This window comes from Glycine max, chromosome 5 (genome assembly GCF_000004515.6).
Source record: "Glycine max cultivar Williams 82 chromosome 5, Glycine_max_v4.0, whole genome shotgun sequence".
NCBI classification, from domain to species: domain Eukaryota; kingdom Viridiplantae; phylum Streptophyta; class Magnoliopsida; order Fabales; family Fabaceae; genus Glycine; species Glycine max.
In genome coordinates, this window is record NC_038241.2 from 4,477,215 (window position 1) to 4,499,136 (window position 21,922).

Genomic DNA, 21,922 nt, shown 5'->3' on the forward strand with positions numbered 1-21,922 from the left:
CCACTCAGCGACACACAAGTTGTTTTCCTAAAAAAGAAAAAACACTTCGTTTAGTCAAATGAAGCAGCATACCTTGAGATAAATGCACCACGTATATGGTATCCGAAGCTAATTTGGTGTACGTTTTGCCTTGGGATAGATGGCACCACAATTTGTCTTATTAACTACTGCCAAGTGCCAACTACTTAGAAAAGTTTGCGCCACCTATTGAGTATTTCTTGCACAACCTTCAACACCATCATAACACATTAAATTAAAAAAATGTAAAGCAAAACAAAATACAATACAGGGAACAGAAAAACAATCGATGGAGATTCCCTTGCATCTTACTGCATCCAAATGTATTAACTTTCTGCAAACTTTGGCAAGATCCAAGGCAATAAATATAATATTTTCTAATTTTAAACATTTTCACATGCCAAAATTTTAAATTAGAAAAAAGTAAATACAAGTGTTTCAAAGAGGCAAAACTATCCAATCCACGATTTAAATCATTAATAAAGCTCATGAACTGACAAATACAGATTTGACATGATATTAACTAGTACTAATTTCAGGACCTTAACAACAAAGTAGTAAAGACAACATCACCTGTAACTTGAAAACAAAAATTAAAAAAAATAATAATCAGGGTGCCTAACTAATAACCATTCAGACCGTGATTGTTTGTTACAGGGGTGCAATCTTCAGTAGCAAGAATCCAACAAGAACCAATTGTAATGTTAGGGATTTTACATACTAAAATTATTACAGCCACAAGAGTAAATTTTTACTCAAATCATTGAGTGATTCTTATGTTATAAAAGTAAAAGACATAACATCGTTACAAGCTACAAATGAAGAAATTTTTTTCTCTTAATGGTGAATGATCTTACCATCAATAACTCATTCAAACTAAATTGATTTCTAGTCATTTAAAAAGATTCATATGCTGGATGTTCAACGATAAAAAAACACATAATAAGTGAAAGCAAGTATGGAGGGAATAACTATGTTCCAAATCTTAATATAATACTTTCATTTTCAAGATATTAGAACCATCATCTCGTGCTTTAGGGGTTGGTCATTTAAAAAAATTCTTGTGGTTGGTACCGTTTCTTTATCACTCAGACTGGGTCAGGCATTTAGAAAAACCTCTTGCGTTTAGTACCGTTTCTTTATCACCCAATACTCATTAGAATTTAGAAACCAATGGAGAAGCTTTAGGAGATAACGAGTTGACTTTTGGTAACCTTGATAACGAAGTGTTGAAAAAGACAATGGAAATTTTTAAACTTTAGAAATTGCGATTCCAATAATGAATTGTGATTTTCTTTAAATTTATTTGTGGCTTTTGAGAGCCTCGCATATGAAAGAGATGGAATTTTCCAATAGCATTGAAGTGAATGTATCCTCCAGATCAGTAAAAGATAATTAATTAACACTTGAAAGTCACATTCCACTATACATAAAGGGAGTTAGTTGAGTGTTAAAACTTAAAACATTGTAAGAGAGGAACATAAGTGTGTAACCACTGATAGAGTCTGTTAGAATTGAAAACACACCAAAAGAAAATATTAATAAAGCTACCTTGATGGGTAAGTTTTGGCAAGACAATACCAAGTTAGCTTTGTATTTTTTGCATTTGTTGGGACATCAACTTGCGACACCTGCCTCTACCTTCTCTTGGATATCAATTTACCATCTACATCATAGAATTGCAATTGTACCTTGATGGGTATAATATCCAAATAACTTGTCAAGTATTTATTCAATGATATTTTATAACATATCTAAATTTTTATTTAGTAGTATCCAATCAAATGCTTCCAGATTATCATACAGTCATACTGAGAAAATGATACATCACGTGGCAAGTTTCATATATACATCATAATCATACACTGAGACAGAAACATATATAAACATCTTTTTTTACATCGGTTTACTTAAAAGCACGTAAACAGTCTATAGGTTGATGATTTTCAACGAAAAAGTTGCAAATTCGTTTCACAAAAATAAAATAAAAAAACAGCAAAAGACAATGGCGTCGCCGGATTCGAACCAGAGACCTTCAGTGTGTTAGACTGACGTGATAACCAACTACACCACGATACCTTGCTACTTCTTAACTTTTTTAGAATTATATTCAATTAATCTTAAGATTAAATTAACTAGGAAAAAAATACACTTCATCTGTAACTTCTTTTATATGTTTTTTAAAAATAAAAAAATTATAATAGAAGTTAGTGGATTGACTTGTGAAGATAATTATAAGGATAAAATAATAACTTAAGAATATAATTATAATTATAAAATAGATATAAAAATGTATACATTAAAATACCATATTTAATTTATATTTAATTATATATTTGTAGATAATACAATATGCGAAGCTCTCATAAAATTTATATAATTTTAATTTTTAATACTTTAGAAATTTAAAATAAACATATATAACTTTAAGGCTAATTAAAGCATCAAGGTTTCGTGGTGTAGTTGGTTATCACGTCAATCTAACACACTGAAGGTCTCCGGTTCGAGTCCGGGCGAAGCCATTTGCTTTTTTTACGCTTTTTCAAAAAAAATTGTACGACTTTGAGATAGAAACTTCTTTATTGGAAGTATCAATCTATAGACTTTACAACGTACTCTTAAGTAAACCAAGAAAAATGTTTATAGAGGTTTCTGTCTTTATTTAAATTTCTCGCAAACTGAATCCATATAATAATTTTTTTCAAAATCCAAATTGATGTTTCTTTTCCCTAAAAAAAATGATTCTAAAATCATTCGAGGATTAAAATGAAAGTCTACTTCAATATTATTTGTTTTGTATCATCTAATCAAAATCTTAACACTCTTGTTAAAAATTAGTTTACCCTCAACCCCAAATCCAAACATTTCATAACACACCCTTTTGAGTTGAGTATATTTAAGAATAAAATGATATACAAAAATAATCTGATTGCATTTACATTTTTTTGTTTTAATTATTTACAAATCTAAGTCAATTCATATATAGTTAAATTTGAGTGCATTCAATTCTACTTTAGTTAAAGGATTGATATTTTTGTCCTAACTGGTTAAATTATTTGATTTATTTCAAGGTTAAAAAATTATATCTGTAGTACAAATTAATTAAACCTATCTTGGGACTATTACGACCATAACTTTAATTTGCAAACCAATCCAATATTTTTCATAAGATCTTTATTAATAACATGTTGCAGAATTCGAGTAATGGATGCACGCCGGCGAAGGAAATTTTATTCTGATTCTCTTGGTATTTATGTTCACTGGCCAAGAAGAATTGAGCTTCACCACACTCTCCAATGCCTTCCTTTCTTGAGATTCCCCTGGTTGGCAGATAGTTATGCCCATCTTACAGTAAAAGAAATCATTATCCATGCCCATCTTCGATTTTACCGATAAAAAAAATGCATAAAGTGTGCAATGTAACTGACAAACACAAGTCTTAGGCTTTTGAAAGGCTAAGATAACAATTCCTTTAACGCAGTTCATCCAAGTAAAAATGACTTGATAGTTAGTAGTATGCACTGAATTTGGTTGTAGATTTCTAATGCTTACACATAAACTCGCAATGGAAGCTCAAAGTACAACCGGTTGGTTAGCAAGATCAGATGTTAAGACTATGAAAAATAAAAGATACATAACAGCCCTCTTAACATAAACATAACTCAATCAGAATCTGTATCCCACAGGCATACCAAGCTTGTCCAAACGACCAGAACCTGGATATGCTTTGTTGGTGAAGCTTGCTTGCATTGCCCTTTGTGTGGCCAATCTTGACATATCAAATCCATTAAGTGAGTATCTATTAGATGAACCAGACTTCTCACTTTGAGGTCTTTGTTTTGGTGCACTCAGAGATCTGGCCTTTGCCTTTGAAGATTCAGTGCATGCCATGTAACTTGGATAATCAGGGTAACCACGAATGTAGCTTCTAGAGCCATCACTCTTAGTAGGAGTAAAAGGGCTTCTTTTGAAGCCACCATCTTTAGAAGTGGCAGATAAATATTGTGGACTATTGTCAGCAGTGCAGAATGGACTCTCCTCAACCTCATTCACTTTTTGTGAGGTGTAACTGTGAGACTGAACCTCACAGCATGAACTTTGACCAGATTGAAGAGATGTTGATTCCTTTGTGCTGTTCAAACTCTTACTATAAAGATCAGAACCTGTGGAGAAAGAGAGATTTTTGCGCTTTATTGTGAAGTGTGGTTTTCCAGAATCAACTTCAAGAACTCTGTCATTTCTTTCATCATTGGAGCTGTATGTTCTATTCAATGATCTTCCTGAGTTCCATGATTGTTCATTCACTTGACTCTCTGATCTACTCCCACACATCTCTTGATAGCCATTGATCTGGACACAGGATTTGGAGCCATTTCTCTACAATGACATAAATGCTTCCATAAATATATACAACTTGAATTTAATAATGCACAAAATTCACCATCGTTGGGTAAGTTATGGCGAGACAATACCTTGAGTATAGGTGAGTGCTCATGTTTCATGCTCTTAGATCTGATAGGGCTTTCAAATTTTTCGGGTGTTTCTGGACCCTGCAAATGGTCATTCGGAAAACTGTATGATCATATCTTTTTTGGTGTACAATAGTCAAGAGTAATATGTATGCAACATACATTAATTGACGAATTTAAAAGATGCTCAACCGTGTGATATATTGGTTAACAAGAGAATGAGTTAACTTCCACATGTGCAAACCTAGTCTTGATTACTCATATCAACTTATATATTGGTGCATCAACCTTGATTGACAAAGTCAAATTTATATATTTAAAACAAAAGAAAAGCAATATTTTTCATTCTACAATAAAAAAGATAGTGAGGCTAATGGAAGTAGTAATTTACAAATAATACTTACATGGAGGTGGCTAGATAACTTTGAACCCGAAGGTGAGGCATGCAGGATCAACCCTGCAGAAACTTGTGGCTGTGCATGTAAGAGTACTTGCACTCTTTTCAGCCACTCCGCTGTGCGCTTCCTCTCAATGTGACCTCTCACCAATGCCTGCAACTTCACCAATCCCTTTAATGCTCGCAGTGCTCTCCTTGCCTAACAGTTTCAATATTAAAGAGTCAATGAGCATTGAGCAGAGTTATAATATCTTGAACGCAATTCGCAACAAGGTTACATTCCAAGTTATAGCAGGTAATGATAAGCCTCAGTGAATGTCTCATGGCATTCTCTTAATAAGAAATCAGATGAAGACTGCACACACTGCCACAATACAACAATCTAAAAAAAAATAAAGGGAAATTGATCCTAAGTTCCAACCGGGTGTCTCATTACAATATGTGAGAATGGTAACACAGTCCAATGACATAATTCAGGACCAAGTTATGGCATTCGTGTAAGAACTTAAAATTGAAGATTACCAAGGAACAAATTGAAGAACTTGTACTAAAGCACTCATGAAATCAGAATGAACTTTTTAAAATTTAATTTTTTAACAGATAATATCTCATTTCATTCTTGAACCAAACCGAAATTCTCGAGCATTGGTATGACAGAATTAAAATGCACTTTATTAAATATTTTAAGTTAAATAAAAAACAAAATATTAAATTATTTTCATACTTTTAAAATATACATTTTTTTTTTCTATTTTTAACTGTATTACATGTTTAGATACACAAAAACAAAAAACTTCCATTACTCATTACGACTAAGATGGTCAACCAAGAGCAAGGGCAGGAGGGTCCACCTTGGAACCCAGAGCTTGCAGATGGAAAAACCCCATAGTTTTATTAGTCTTGGAAAAATCATACACTACAATGCAAGCACATCTAAAGGCAACATCAAAATCAAACATATTTCGTTTCCTCACTCTAAAGAAGCAAATCCCCCTTCAGACTCGTATCTGTCCCCACAAAACCAAAAGGCCTAAAGCCCAATGTCATTATTCTACCAAAAAGACAGAATATCTCTCATGTGCCAGGGCAGAAGCATTGAACCATGTCGCACACCGCCTCACATACAATTTGGCCACTAGTGGGAAACCCAACATTGAACAAGAGTAATAACCACCTACCCATGCAATCTACCACCACTGTCTTGTCCTTGTACACAACATGGTACCAGCATCACAGTACATCACCCTTGATCCATAAAAAAATTTCACCCCTAAAAAATTATGTAACTTTTTTTTCACATCAATCATGGAGAATATATCAGATTTTACTAATAACTAATATCTGATCGAAAAATCTGACTAAACACCGAACTTAAAGAGACAAAACAGAACAGCTCAGTGACACAGAGAATAGAACTAAGGAAGGAATCAGCTCAACAACAACAACACGACCAGAAAACTAAAAAAAGAATTGTGAGTAAATAGCAGAGAAATTAAACAACAACAATAAAAAATTAAGAATGTTGGTAATAGTAGTCAAGAACACGAACCAAACATCCTCGAAAAGCGGCTTGGATCCTAACAGCAGCCCAATGTTGTCGAATCCTGGTGGGTCCAGCGTCGGCGCACCTACCGCTGCTGCTTGTTAGTCTCACCACGACGGCTGCGGCTTCGGCGGCAGCCACCGCCGCTTCCGCCACGGCAGCGGTGGCTGCTGCTACTGCCATGGCGTGGTTGTTGTTGTTTCTTTGTGGTGGACACGTGGCGGCAGTGGTGTTGTCTTTTTCAGTGTATGATTTAACGAAGCTCCATCGGCGTTTCTCTTTGGGAGGCTTGGCGGGTGGGGCAGTGTACTCTGTTTTTTTGAGACCGAAAAACCCGCGAAACCACTTTGTTGCCTTACCCATTATTTCTTCTAAACAGTTCTCAGAAGCGAATAGTTTTGGGTTTTGAGAAAAAAGTAATATTTATGTGTGAATGAATATCAACGGTGACGAAGGACAGAGAGAAAGAAGAACGTGGAAGTTGAAGAGGAAGGAGAGGGAAGAGAGCGTGGGAGTGAGAAATGAAAGAGGATGGCTTTGTTTTAAGTAAAAGGAGGAAACTGTGTCCCTTTGTGACGTGACGTCAAGCCAAACGAACTTTTTACCCTTATTTTTTTAAGGCAAATACTAACGTGTTTTAAAAATATTAGTTGATAAAAAAATTAATAAGTTTTTTTTTAATTAGGATAGTCTTACATTTAGAAAAACTTTATTATTTTAAACTGTTCATTGAAATTTTAATTTAGGTTTATCAAAGTATTATTTGTTCCAAATTTTTTTTTAGTATCTCTCCTTAAGATGAGAACTTGAGTTAAAATACATTTTCTAATCTTTAACATTTAAGTAATTTATTTTTTTATGAAAATAACGTTTTTAAAATAAATTGAATGGAAGATTTTTTTTTTTTAAATGTTAAGTATGGCTACTTAAGCTGTGTTGTATTGAAGTTAAGTCTGTTTGATTCCCCTTAAACCTGCATCGAAAATTGTAAACAACTTGAAAATAATCTTCTTTCTTTTTTTTTTGCATGCCCCCTACTATTTCTTTTCTTATTCCTCCTCTCATTCTAACTTTGATGATGAATCTTTTGACTTTAACTTCTGACTTTTGAAAATTATGCTTTATGGTTGTTTGATTCTATATTTGCTAGATTATTACTCATAACTACGGCATAAAATAATTCATATGCCAGTTTACTATGTGTTTCAGTACCTAACGTAGTTCTATGAAAAAAAGAATGACAAAATTATAAATGAACCTAACTCTAAAATTAGTTTTAAAGTAGTGTGTTAGACAATTCTTCATCATCATATTGTTATGTATATCTATGAAAATTAATTGCACATTACAATTTACAATTGAATATCTTTCATATGTAATATCCATTATTCTATAATTTTATAGATTGATTGTGAAGTAACTATTATTTTGAGGGTCAACATTCATAGAAATGAGTCAAGTACATGGTTTAACATTAGGGGAAAAAAATTCATACTCAGAAATGATGATTATGAGAATTATGAATCCTTTAAATTATGTTTCTTAAAAATGAATAAAAGTATTTAGATAAACTTTTTGAGAATCAAAAGTTATGTAATATTTTTATCATTATAATAAGAATAAAATAATATTTGTATTATAGTAAAAGAAAAATTAAACTAAAAAAAGTACGATTCTCATCTTTTTTCATAAAAATATTTTTGTGGTAAAAAGTTAAAAACATCCTTTCTCAAAAATATTATTTTTTAAAATGAATATAAAAAAAATAAAATAAAATTCTCAACCTAATATTTTCAAAAAATTAAAAAAAGTTTCTCCCAAATCAAAGGTCTACTTAGTGGAAAGATGTACGTTTCTATTTTTCCTATAGTCTGCCACTTAATTTTTTTATTTTTATTTTTTTGAAATGGAAGAGGGATAAACTCTAATGAGAAAAGAAAACCAAAATTAGAGAAAAGTAATTAATTAGGTTAATATGGTCGTTTATGAGTTGCCCATGCCCCATAACCCTAGTCTACCGTATCTAGACCATGATGATCTTGTTGTTGATGACCAATCCAATGAAATGATAGATTGGTAATTTGATTGCATGACACAATGGTGCAAAGGTGAGGTCCCATAAGGAAATGATAGAGGCTATACACAAAGTGAAGTGGCAGAAGCAGAGCAGTAAACAATGGATCAATTCCTGTGACAGAAAAAAAAGAGCTCGCGATCCGAGCAAGGATGGAACCACACTCACTATTCAGTAGTAGCCCTCACTCAACAGGGCTACAATTTCCCACACTTTATCGCTACATTTTTATTTAGGGTCCGAGTAACCAGTATTTTTAAAATATTAATATATATATATTATAAAGATAATAAAAAGACGTAAAAAAAATGAACCATATAATTTTATATATTCTAATAATAACTTTTTTTCTTTAAATTCCTTAAAATAATAATATCTTCAGATATGATATTGATTAATATTTATCTTTTATTTATAATAATCTTGCTAAGTATTATACTTAGAATATTGTTTGAAGAATTAAAATAAAAATTATGAATAATATAATTTTTTGTCTTTTAATATTTTTTTTTTACTTTAAGTTTTTTAAAGAGTGTACTTAGAATACTAATTACTATTCTCGTATTTGTAATCCCTTGTGTTTCGCTTGTCTTATTTAAATAAGGCTATTACAATTTATAAGTGATAAAATTCTTTATAGCTGTTTTATTTATTGATATAGCTGGATTTCATTTTTCTGGCTTTGTATTTCATTATTGGTGTACACTGTACAGAATGACACATGATTTGAATTAGAAGATAAAATAAAATGTAAAATAAAAATAAAAATAAGAGAGTGTGTTCTATATTATAGCAAAAAAACTATCCTCCTATCTGTATACTTGATATTTTTTTACTGTTTATTTCTTTAAAAAAAAATTTCTGAATTGAATTTTATTTTTTAAAAATAATTTTATATCACAATCTATATAATTTATTAGAAACTTTAAATACAATTTACATGTTCAAATATATTAATTTATTATAAATTATGATAATATAAAAACAAATATTTATCATCCGCAATATAAAACTAAAATACTAGTTTTGATTAATTTTAAATTCTTATTATTACAATTATAAATCCTCTGAAAAGTTAACAATAAATAAATCTACATGTTTTAATTTTATTTAAAAATAATAATATATCATCACATTTTGTTGAAGAATTATATCGTCATTTGTGTTTTTTGAAAATCAATTTTATTCAAAATTAATTTTATCCCCTAATTCAAACCCACACGAAAACATGTGACCATGTAATAACTCGAAGTTTTACTCACAAATAAAAAGAAAACTTCAATTCAAAAGATAAAAATATTCTCAGATATAAAAAATAGTTTATTTAATAAACAAAAATTTCAAATTTTGATTGACTTCTACTTCTATCTCGTGGACATCCGTTACACCTTCTAGGGCTATAAGAGTTGGTAAATGTAACAATCTAATAACCATCAATTAGACATGACAAGAGAGCAAGGTAGAGTCCGTGGGTTTAGCTCTTTCCATCTCATCTTTGCTTTTTGCAGAGTGGGTTTGAGTGAAATTTATGAGAGATGGTAATAAATAAAAAAATTCAATCACGAGTTTGAATTCAATTACAATATCTACAAATTCTTTCCAAGTTGCACATTTTAAACGGAAGAATACTGTTTCTTATTCTTATTGGATTGAAACAGTTCTCAACATGGTCATTGCCCCTGCGTGCAATTGTTCCAGCAGCAGTGGATGTTGGATTAATAATGCTTATGAATTCAGGGCACCAACATTTTTGTTTATATATATTCTTGGTTCTTATTTATAAGATATCATCAATAATTTATTTTATCTCTTCTATATATTAATTAATTTTTACTAAAATATCATAAATTATCTCTTTCTCACTCTAGAGACTAAAGAAGATAAATAGATTTCTAATAAAATTAAGAATAAATTTTAAAAAACATATAATTATAAATAAATTTGATATTAATAACTAAATTAACTAATATTTTTAATAAGCTTAAATTAATTAACTATATTTTATTATTAAAGATGAAGAGAATAGTATATATACCGAGAAAGAATAAAACCAACAATAACATTATTTATAGTGTGTTTGAACAGTAAAAATCAATTCTACCTCATACCATGAAAACTTTAAAACAATTATGTGTTGCTTTACCTTTACTAGTTCACTATGAAAAATTAATTGATAATTTCTCATCATAAATCTAATGGGTAAATATATTTTTTTGTTTTTAAGTTTATTAAGCGCTTAAAAGATAAAAAATTAAATTTTTATCCCTGAATTTGTAAGAAAATGTGATAAATTAATTCTAAGTTTATCTGATAACTCAAATGATCAAGCTTACGTATCACTTTCAATGATGACGTGATAATTGACCGTTGACATGTGTTAAAAAGTTAACTTTTTAAGTTAACAACTTACCGTCAATTTAATCTTGAACTTAATCACTTACTGATATTTTTGTCTCTGAATTTAACATGTACTGTCATTTTAGTTCCTAAAAACACTTTTAAATTTTCAATTAAGTCTCAAGTTACATGAAATTATTATCACAAACATTACCATATTCTTTCACTTTTGTTCTTTCTACAATTTAGCCATTTAAATTATATTATAAACATGAAACTAATTTATGAGTGATTATATCACAATAGTAAGTGTTAAATATAAAACATTACTAATAAGATTCTATAAGGTTTAACACCAAATATTTTACCCAAATTAAGTTATATTTTATGTGATACTAATGCGTGTAGAATGCTAGACAAATTAATTAATTAATCTATTTTATGAAATAATGTTAATGATAAAAATATAGTTTAAAAAAATTGACTCATTCTAACGATTGAGTATAACATGACATAAAAAAAGTGTTGTACTATTTTCTTATATATTCTTTTTCAATTTTCACATAGTCATTTAAAGATTGAGTATTAGAAGATATGACACATTATAAGTTAAAATATACAACTACAAAATCAAACATAAAATATAGTTAGCTCATTATATTATCAATGGAAAAGCTAATAATCACCTATCATATTGGAGTATATGACCTAAAAATTAAGTTTAAAATATAATTCACTCACTATGTTAGTCATGTTGGAGTATATAAAATATAATGAAAAGGTGAAAAAAATTATAATTTTGTCTTAAATTTTGATTGAATAAAATGATCTATTTAGTATTTCTTTGCTTCTAATTTTCTCCTTAATTAAATAAATATATTGACTTCTACAAATAATTATTTGTTAATATTTATATGTTTACATAATCCATATTTTTAATTTGATTCTTATTAAAATTAATTTATTTTTCATATATTTATTTATTTTCAATCTAGTTATGTGGTTGTTTGTAACAGTTATAACATTAGTTATTAGAATTTTAACTTCATGAAATGTAATAAATAAATTAATAGTAATTATAAATATAAAATATTTTTTTATTTTATACTTAATAATTATTTTCATTTAATTTTTATCACCATAAATAGTTGTTATTACCGTACACAAATGTCAACTATTATCACTGTATTAATAATTTATATATAGTGTAACACTCAATTAAAAATACAAAAGTAATATTAGGAACTAAAATGATAACATGTAATTAAATTTAGATAAGCGACTAATTTTAAAAGCTAAAATGACAATAAATTATTAGGTTTAAAGATAAAATAAAAATTAACTTTTTAATATGTGATAACTATTCATTCTCATATCATTATAGTCAATGTCAGGTATATATGACCATTTGAATTAATAGATAAAACAAACAATAAACCTAATTTCTCACGCTTTTATAAATTCAAAATCAAAATTTTAATTTATCTTCTAGTAAATTTAAGTACGAAAGTAGATAATTACCCCATATCCAATCCAAAACACACTATTAATCATTTGAAAAAAAGAAAAAAGAAATATCGGGGAGATGCATACATAGGGATAGGGGTGAAAGGTGAATGGTTAAAGAAAGGTGATAGGGCACGGCACAGAAAAGGGAGAATAACGTTACTGATTCCTACCCTATAAAGGAACCAATGGTTATACTTATAGCAGGAGCTAGGTAGCTAGGTAGCCAGTAAGTAGTAACATAGGCACTGGCCTCTGGGCATTACTGCTAGATCACGTGACTCGCGTAAAGTGGGCATGGTTGATGCGGACACTTGACAGAACGGAGGTCGGTGTTCGTACCATGGGAGAAGAAAGAAGCACGCAAGAATCATCGTCTTAACCCTCTGATCAAATCTGCCATAGTATCTTTGCCCCCCTTTCTCTTACGTAGCATGTTTTCTTCTTCTACATCAATTTCCTTTGCAATATTAAAGACAAAGAGTAAAACTGTGTGGGTGGGTCCAGCTGTCCATGGATTCTGAAACTCAGGCCAGTTTTTGGTGATTTGACATTTGCCCAAATATGGTCTGTCACTTGGGCTCTACACGCTCGTAACTAATACGTGGGAACCAAACACAATGCTTAATTCCACACAATTTTATTTGTTTTAGCAGTTCCATTTTAAAAAGCAGACAGTGTTTCTTCACGGGTGTTGAACTTTGTTAACATGCTTAATTCCATATTTTTGGGTGCATTCTACTTCTAGCATTGCATTCTAAATAATTAACCTAACCAAACAACACACTGAAGTCACAACATATACTGAATTTGTAAAAGAAAGATTTACGTTAAATTTCTACAAAATAAATATTATCATTAAGTTTTAAACTAAAAATTAATCTAAATATACAAAATTTTTAAGATTATCTTAGGATCTCACCAAAAAGTTAAAAATTCTAATTATAATCGTTAAAAAAACAAAAATCAAACTGACTGCTAAATTTGCAATATTTCTCCAAAACAAATATATATATATATATATATATATATATATCCTGTGCATTGTAGTCAACTCAAAGATTTCCTTCTTATATGGTGGTTAAATACGTACAGCATCAGTATACACAAGTCAGGAAAAAAATATATGCTAAAGCATCATGATATAGGTTAATTAAATCGTTTATGGGAGCCAATTATACTATTTCAATAACAGTTTACATAATATAAAGGTTTGCGGAAGTTTTTCAAACTCAATTCACCCAGTTTTGAGTTTGTTGGTCACTTGGGTTACAATTGCTAATGCATTTTTCCTAATAAATATAATAACAAAATTTCATGATACTGAAAGTCAAATTTGTTCCTTTTGTTAAGATTTGTCCAATGAAATGATAAACTAATAATTAACCAAACGTTTTCTGCTATTATTGATGGGAGAGGTGAGTGTCGCTAGGTACACTACTTAAAAGTGGTGACTGGTGCATATGTACGCAAGCTTCCTCCCTCACCTCTATACACGAATATGTATTAGGTATGTACAGTACATAAACATGTACCGATACTCCTAGGGTAACAATTTTGGAGGCTATGGAATACGACTTATATCACAACAAGAAAAAGAAAAGAAATAAGGACCACTTAGACTCAGTATCGAGTTGACCTTTGACAAAGATAAACTTGATCTAACCATCACTAAAAATTAATCAGATAAGTTTAATTCTGAAGTTTTGATTTAGACTGGGCTTGAGACGGGTTTGAAGCCTGATTCGTTAAACAAACTACCTTAACCCAAATTTCTAAGTTAAAATGTTGACTGAATTCAACATATATATAACCCAGATACAAGACCACCATAATGCACCCAAGTACAACACAACACAACGATCTTGAGTAAATTGATAGTGTCTTACTAAACAATAAACTAATATTACCCTTAAGATGCTTTGGGATCCATGTCGAACATTTAATCCATCTTAAATACTCTATAAACTAGATTTTAAACTCATGAGTTGCACGAATTTATTTAAATTATATTTTTGAATGTCATACGAACTTGTTTTAAAAAAATATTAAAAAGATTATTTTTGATATTCCTTTACTTATTTTTTTAATATGCACATAAATAAAATTATTAATTTTTAATTTATAGTAGTATATTAAATAGAAAATTAAATATAATAAATATGAGTATTATGTTTGAGTGTTCTATATTATGGATATTATTTACCATTTAACTGATTTTTTGTGTTTATAATTAATCAATTTAAATTTATTATAGTAAAATTAATTTTTTTAAAATTGTTGAAATTGTGTGATTTTTTAATCCTTTCAAAGTTATTAATTTTAATCATATTGTTTAAATTTTAAGTTGATTAATCCCATCATGACATAATTTTCTACCTTATATGGATATTTGGTTAATAATTAAACATATATGAGCATGTTAAAGTTTAAACATTAGTTTCAGTGAACAATTAATACATAAATAAAATACTCAAATAGTAGCAAATAGGACCTTTGCACACTTTAAGGGAATGAAGAATGAAACTACTTATTCTAAAGACTCAAATCATAGATGAAAAAACAAAAAGGAAGTCATTTTTCTTTTAAAAATAATAATGTACTCATTTTCAACCTATGTTATTAAAGAAGTAAAATAAAATACTCAAATTGTAGTATGTGAGGAGGCAATTGATATTGAAAAAGTCATGTTCATAGAATTTATGAGAGAAATATCATGGGCCTCTCCAACATCACCCTAAACATTTAGGCTTCAATAAACCTGATAAATTTTATAGCACAAATTGGAGCATAATTGATAAGGTAGAACTCTGAAGATTCAAATGATGGCTGGAAATAAAAAGTCATTTTTTATTTTTTTAAAAATTCATCATACTTTATGTTATCATAGAAGAAAACAATATCAATTTATAGGAAAAAATAGGAAAAAAAGTAGTATTTAAGAACAATATAATGTAGAAACAATGTTTACCATGTAGAAGAATACAACTTTTGCTCACCTAAAAGTGATAAAAAAAACTCCAAATGTCCTCCAATTGTATAGAAGATAGAAAAGGTAGTAGAAAGACACACCCAACAATTCAACATCTTATAAAACCTGTACAAAGACTCTTCAAATGGATTTTAAATGGAGCATGTTGTTATAAAAAAAAAATTCTTGTCAACATTAAATTTTTTTTACTTACTTTTCCATAGCATTTTTTGGAAGTATCTATTTCGTTGCTCGAAATAACCATTGTTTCTTGATCTTGATCAGTGATAAGAGTATTCATTGCTCCCCTATCATTACTGGAAGTAGCCATTGCTACATGTGTGAAAGAAACTAATAGAAATAATATGCAGAATGCAAGAAAGAAATTAATTTTTGTGAATATCTTGTTCTTCATATTTATAATATTCATGTGGCACAAAAAATTATAAACGTATGGCTTAAAAAAAGTTACTGAAAAATAATGGCCACGAAGCCACCAAATAGGAAAAGGAGGAATAAACGTTCAGTTTTTTTGTTGGTAGTAAATTAGTTTGATCATTTAATGAGAGTAAAAACTTTGAAATGTTATGTTAGTGTTAAATCATTTTTAAGAACTTGAATATGATTGGTTGAAGGGTCCTTTAATTACTATTAATAATAAACAATGATAATATTAAGTAGTAACGTTTTATTTGTTATATAATTATTTTCAAATTAATATTTTAATATAAAAATTAAATTAAATATTTTTATATATGTCTACATATATTTGTATAATCCATTTTTAAAATTGATTATAAAATCAGCGAGTAAACAATCTATTTGTTTTAAAATGTTTAATATTTTTTTACATTAAATTTCCGTTGAATAAAATCAATGGATTTGCATTGAATAAAATAAATGGTTTCTGTAAAAATGATTTACAAATCTAATAGTTATAAAATGTTTAACCATTTTTTTACAATTTTTTTTACCACAACCAAATCAATCACGATTGTGAAATTAGAATTTTGATCCAATGATAATATTAAATAGTAACATTTTATTTATTATATATACTTTTTAAATTAATATTTTAGTATAGAAATTAAATAATAAAATAAATCAACAAAAGTAAAAAATATATTTATTCTAAAATGTTTAATACTTTTTTATAAAAAAAACACGTTGAATAAAATAACGGACTTTTTTTTACAAAAGAATTTTGCAACAGCCAAATTAACGGCTATTGTGAAATTAGATTTTTGATCCAATGGTTAATAAATATTAAAGTATGCTAGATATTTATTCAATCAAATTAATAATTATTGTCAAATTAGAATTTTGATCCAATAGTTGACAAAGTTTCAAGCTTCTTTTAAATATAATACCAAATCAACGACCACTATCAAATTAGAATTTTGATCAAACAGTTAGCAAAGCTTCAAGTTTCCTTTATATATAGTATCAAATCAATAGTTGTTATCAAAGTAGAATTTCTATTCAATCGTTGACAAAGTTTCAAGTTTCCTTTACATATAATATATAGATACAATCAACATTAATACAAAGTTTCAAGTTTCCTTTACATATAATATATACATACAATCAACATTGATACTATCTTCATTACAAAATGACTAATGTTTATGGTTTTTTCACATGGATTAAGAATAATAATCAACAGGTTACTTATTAAAACAATTTTACCCAAATATTTTTACTTTCCATAAATGCATTACTTGTAAATATTAGATGATTAATGGTGGTTGTTGAAAAATTGATAGGTACAATATTCAAAATCATTATATTTATGTGACCTATTTGGGCAAATTTGAAAAAAAAAGTTTTAATACCTCCTTGAAAACTGAAAATATCATTTAATGTGATTTTTTAAGGCTAAAACATCAACCATTTTGAAATGAAGAACCATCCTACAAAAATTACTGTCAAATTAAGTGTTGAAGTCTTTTTATAAGTACTCAACTCATTTTTACTACAACTTTTTTTTTTTGGTGAATCGGAGAGGAAACTATCCCCAAAAAATAATTAAAAATCACACGGAAAAACAACAAAACTTACATACGCTAAAATAATGTTTCATAAAAATTGAGGAACATCCTAAAAAATTCTTAATTATCTATCTAGATCTAGACCAAAATTGGCAAGCTTATCAGTTACTTGGTTACCTTTTCTAAGAGAATGGAGACAAACAAAACTTCCTCCTTGTTCCTTAAAAGCCTTGATATTTGAAACCATGCTAGAACACAGGTGAAATGAAGGGCAACCATGGTTCAAAAGTAAAATAGCCACAGAAGAATTATATTCTACCATGAATTGCTTGAACCCTCTACTTCACACAATATGGATTCCAAGCATAATAGCCCAAAGTTCTGCAATTACATTTGAACAATGGCCTATATCAATAGCAAAATAGAAGTTGACTTTACCATTAGAATCCTTGAGAACTACACTAGTAGCTACCTTCTTCATGTCTTTATTGATTGAACCATTAGTATTAAGTTTGAACTAGCCATTTGGAGGCTTACTCCAACTAATGCTTTTTTGACCTTGAACTCTAGCTTCATCGAGGGCAATAAATTTCATATAGTTCATACTTTCTGCCACTACATCAGCTTTGCCCATAATTTGGCTCGATATCACATTCGGTTGAATCTAAAAATTCTCAACTATCATTTTGTTCCGACACCACCATAAAATATCCAAGGCTACACCAAAAACCTGATTCCAAAATTCTGCTTATAACCAAAACATCAGATTTCCCATTGCTTGCCATCCATTGCCTGAAATCATTCACAAAGAAGTTAGAGGGCATATTCTAATTAACAGGTACCAGACAACTCTGGCCCTAGGACACCATCTAAAAATGTGATCTAAGATTTCAATATCTTCGCCACAGTTTCGACTAGAAGCATCAACCGTGAGATGTCTGGTTTTACGAACTTCATTAGATAAGAGAGCATTAGCTAAGATTTTCCATAATAACATCCTTATTCTTTTTGGACCCCGCCAACTTTACACCAACTTGTAATTCGTATTTTTGTTCAAATTATTAGGGTCCATGAGAGACTTAAAGGCTACTCCCATGCTAAAATTTTCGTCTATAGAGCCTTTCCAAGAAACTTGATTAGGTTTATTAGCTAACCTCAGGGGAGGAATGGATCGTATATGGTCAATGATTTCAGTATTGAGAAGAGAATTTAAATGCTGAAATTCCTACATACCATGATTATCAACATATTGAGAGACCATACTAGCATTCTGATAAGAAGGTATTGTAGTCAAGGCCAGATCTCAAAACTTACCACCAGCAGGGATCCAAGAATGGTTCCAAAACTCAATCTGATTACCATCACCAACATTCAAATACAAGTTTCAGTACACCATTTCCTAACTACTACAAATACCATTCCACAAGTTAGACCCTGCTCTATTAAAATCAATAATAGGTACAATGCCATCACCACATTCATATTTTGTTCTCAGAATTTGGACCCATAAATCATCCCTATACGCACATAAGGTCCAACCTACTATCATCATATAAAAGATGTTCACCATCCTAGTTGGCCTTAATCCGAACTCCCCAACATCTTTCGGCTAACATAGCTTTGTCCATGATACAGTATGAATATTTTGATGATTAATTATCATTGTCTCCCCAAATGAAGTGCCTACATTGCTTATATACTTCATCACAAACGGATCTAGGAAGATGAGCAGATTGCATTGCATAAGAAGGAAGTGCTTGTAGGATAGATTTGACAAGCATTACACGACCAAGAAAGGATAGTTGTTTGGCTTTCCAAGAGGAAAGTCTTTGACTAACCTTAGAGAGGATGAATTAGAACATGCTTTTAGAAACTTTCTTGTGGAGGATTGGAACACCAAAGTATTTTCCCAAATCTTTAATGTGTTGGAACCCTAACTTCTGGCTCAAGTTGCTCCTCTTCTTCCACCTAACATTATGAGAGAAAAAAAATCACCTATACTCATGCATCTGTTTAAGACGTAGACATTGGAAAATGTTTATTTTCTAAAAAACTGGAAAATGACATCTAAATGAAATCATGTCTAGGAATAGAATGAGTTTGTTTAGCCTATTCATGCATCTCCATTCTTAATGCAATTTACTATTTTATCTTTGCAAAGGAATTTGGGAAAGAAAATAGATAAATTAGGCTCTTTCACTTGAAGGATCATGGTTAGAGTATCAGAGTAGATGTGGGTAAAAACTGGGATAATATTAGATAGAAAAAGATTAACATTACATATCAAGTAATTTGGTATACTAGGCTCTAACATATTTGCATTTTGAATTCATCTTTCGCATTCAAAAGTTATTTATTTTTCTTATCTTCTATTTTTCTCTTTATTTCACTTACAATTTCTTATTTCTTCTACTTCGTCTATTGTTTAAAAATTTGGTTTACACCAATCTAAGTACAAACAGAGTTCCTGTAGACTCGGCACTCGGACTTTTATTTTAACTTTACTACTTGTGATAATTTGGTACACTTGCCAATGAATTAACAATTAGAATCAATTACTCCTTCCTCATTTAATGTTATATCCTTCACGCCTTGCACTTGCGACTCTGCCCTAACTGGAGGAACTATGCCAGCCTTAACCCTACCATCACCACTCACCTTCCCTCTAGGACCACCTTCTTCTCTAGACAAGCTTCGTCCTTATGACCATACTTCCCGCAACAAAAACAAATGGAGTGTAATCCTTCGTATTGCAGGCTTAGAAGGTATCCCCACACAATAATATTGGGTTAAAAGGGTTTATGCAAATCCAATTCCACACATATACTAGCAAACTAGCCTCTGACTTGGATAGTCGTCACCCTATCAATCTTTAACATCTCACCCAGTGTGGTTCCAAGCCTCCATTAAAACTGATCATTAAGCAACTCAATGGGTAAATCAAGAATTCGAATCCAAACTGGTAACCTCCTACCAATATTAGGGTTTTCCAAGAAGAACGATTGCTATCTTTGGACAAGAATATAGTGATTGAAAATGATCCAAGGACCCTTCATCAAGGCATAATTATAGTCCTCATCTAATGTAAATAGCACCCAGAAGTAATTTTTTGAAACATCTATAATCTTGATGGAACCTTTACGAGCCCAGATATTATTTAGTTTGGCTTCAACATCATATATCCTACTTGCTTCCCTAACATAGTCACCATGAGAAACCCTTTCCAAGGCTTGCACTAATCTGAAAATTCTTCGTCAGAGGCACCTCCTAGAACTGTTTTGTATCATCTTTAGAAATGGGAGGAGGAGGGATATCCTTATTAGGAGTACCTAAACGTCTTCCATCAAAAGGGGAGAAAGGAATAGCCCCTTTATGCGACAAAAGCTTGTTCTTGTACGGTTGATCCATCTCCTTAACATAACCTTCAGCCTCCTCACTCTTCTCATAAACTCCTCCTTCATCATCATTAGATTTATGTTTGACTTTTCTAGTGCTTTTAAGAAGATCATCTTCTTAAAAAGCCTCCTAGAAGTCCTAGTAGAGCTTTCACTCTCACACCCATCTTCCCCATTTCTACTACATCTTAGTTACATCAAAAGAAAGTTCCACCACAAGCTCACCTTAAACAATGGTCAACGCTAACCAAACTTAGTCAAAATCAATTAAATCACAAGCAAAAATAACTTATATGTCTTATACACAACAAATATTAAGATTTGTTTTTTGAAGGAAAAAAGTATTAACAAAATAAAACCATAAAATTGAAACTAAACCAAATTATATTAGATAATGACTCAAAGTGAAAATTACTTTTATTTTTATTATTTCAAATCACCTCATCAAAGGTGGAAATAGTCATATCCTTTTTGAGGAAATCATACACAGATATAAAATAAGTTATAAGAAATCAATGTTTATTATTGAATTCAACTAATTAAAAAGAAATTGATAATCATTAATCCTTATATAAAATCTAGAATAAGAGAAAGAGACTCATAATTGTCAGCTCTTCAATAATACCAACTAAGATAGAGAGATTATAGTTCTCCTTCATTATTGGGTGTTGTAGTTGAGCTGTTTTCAATTTGAGCACATTTTTTGAACATTACACTACTAATTTGTTTATGTAGGAACTCTTCTAAACAAGCGTATCAAATTTCTATTAACGAAATGTTTTAGTTCTGTCGTGCATATTATAGCTAATATATTATTATACTCATTGCCCGAGTTGTGGTTGACAGTCGGGAAATTTCCAGTTTTCTCTGGTTATATATTTAGAGCTAAAAAAATTCTGACAAGCCCAAATCAGATTAAATCAGCTATTTTTATCATAACACAATGAAAATAAAAAATGATCTTAATTATGTGATATCATAATTGATACAGATGTAAAAAAAAAACTTTAATTATCATGACATTATTACAAAATATTCACTAATTTTACAAATAATTAATCTTTATCTTAATCACCTTTAGTAAAATTTCTCCATTCAACTAAGTTTTTTTTTTCTTCACAAGATTTGAATTTAAAATCAGGATCAAATCTAGTACCACTCAAACTAATAACTTATTAATACACATCCGCGATTAAGTGAACTGCAACATAATTGTAAAAG

At 29.9% G+C, this 21,922-nt stretch overlaps 1 protein-coding gene and 2 non-coding genes across 3 annotated transcripts; 1 reads left to right on the forward strand and 2 right to left on the reverse strand.

Annotated features, from left to right (window-relative positions):
* Positions 1-2,024: 2,024 nt before the first annotated feature.
* TRNAV-AAC (transfer RNA valine (anticodon AAC)) lies at positions 2,025-2,097 on the reverse strand. Its single transcript has one exon. It is a non-coding gene; the product is annotated as a tRNA-Val (tRNA).
* Positions 2,098-2,466: 369 nt separating this feature from the next.
* TRNAV-AAC (transfer RNA valine (anticodon AAC)) lies at positions 2,467-2,540 on the forward strand. Its single transcript has one exon. It is a non-coding gene; the product is annotated as a tRNA-Val (tRNA).
* Positions 2,541-3,544: 1,004 nt separating this feature from the next.
* Positions 3,545-6,957, reverse strand: IQD15 (protein IQ-DOMAIN 15). The gene is made up of 4 exons (XM_003525489.5): positions 6,434-6,957; positions 4,892-5,083; positions 4,491-4,568; positions 3,545-4,395 (listed from the first exon to the last, which is right to left on the reverse strand). Exons 1-4 carry the CDS (start codon positions 6,788-6,790, stop codon positions 3,685-3,687), a joined length of 1,338 nt encoding a protein of 445 aa, XP_003525537.1. The 5' UTR covers positions 6,791-6,957; the 3' UTR covers positions 3,545-3,684.
* Between the last annotated feature and the right edge of the window lie 14,965 nt (positions 6,958-21,922).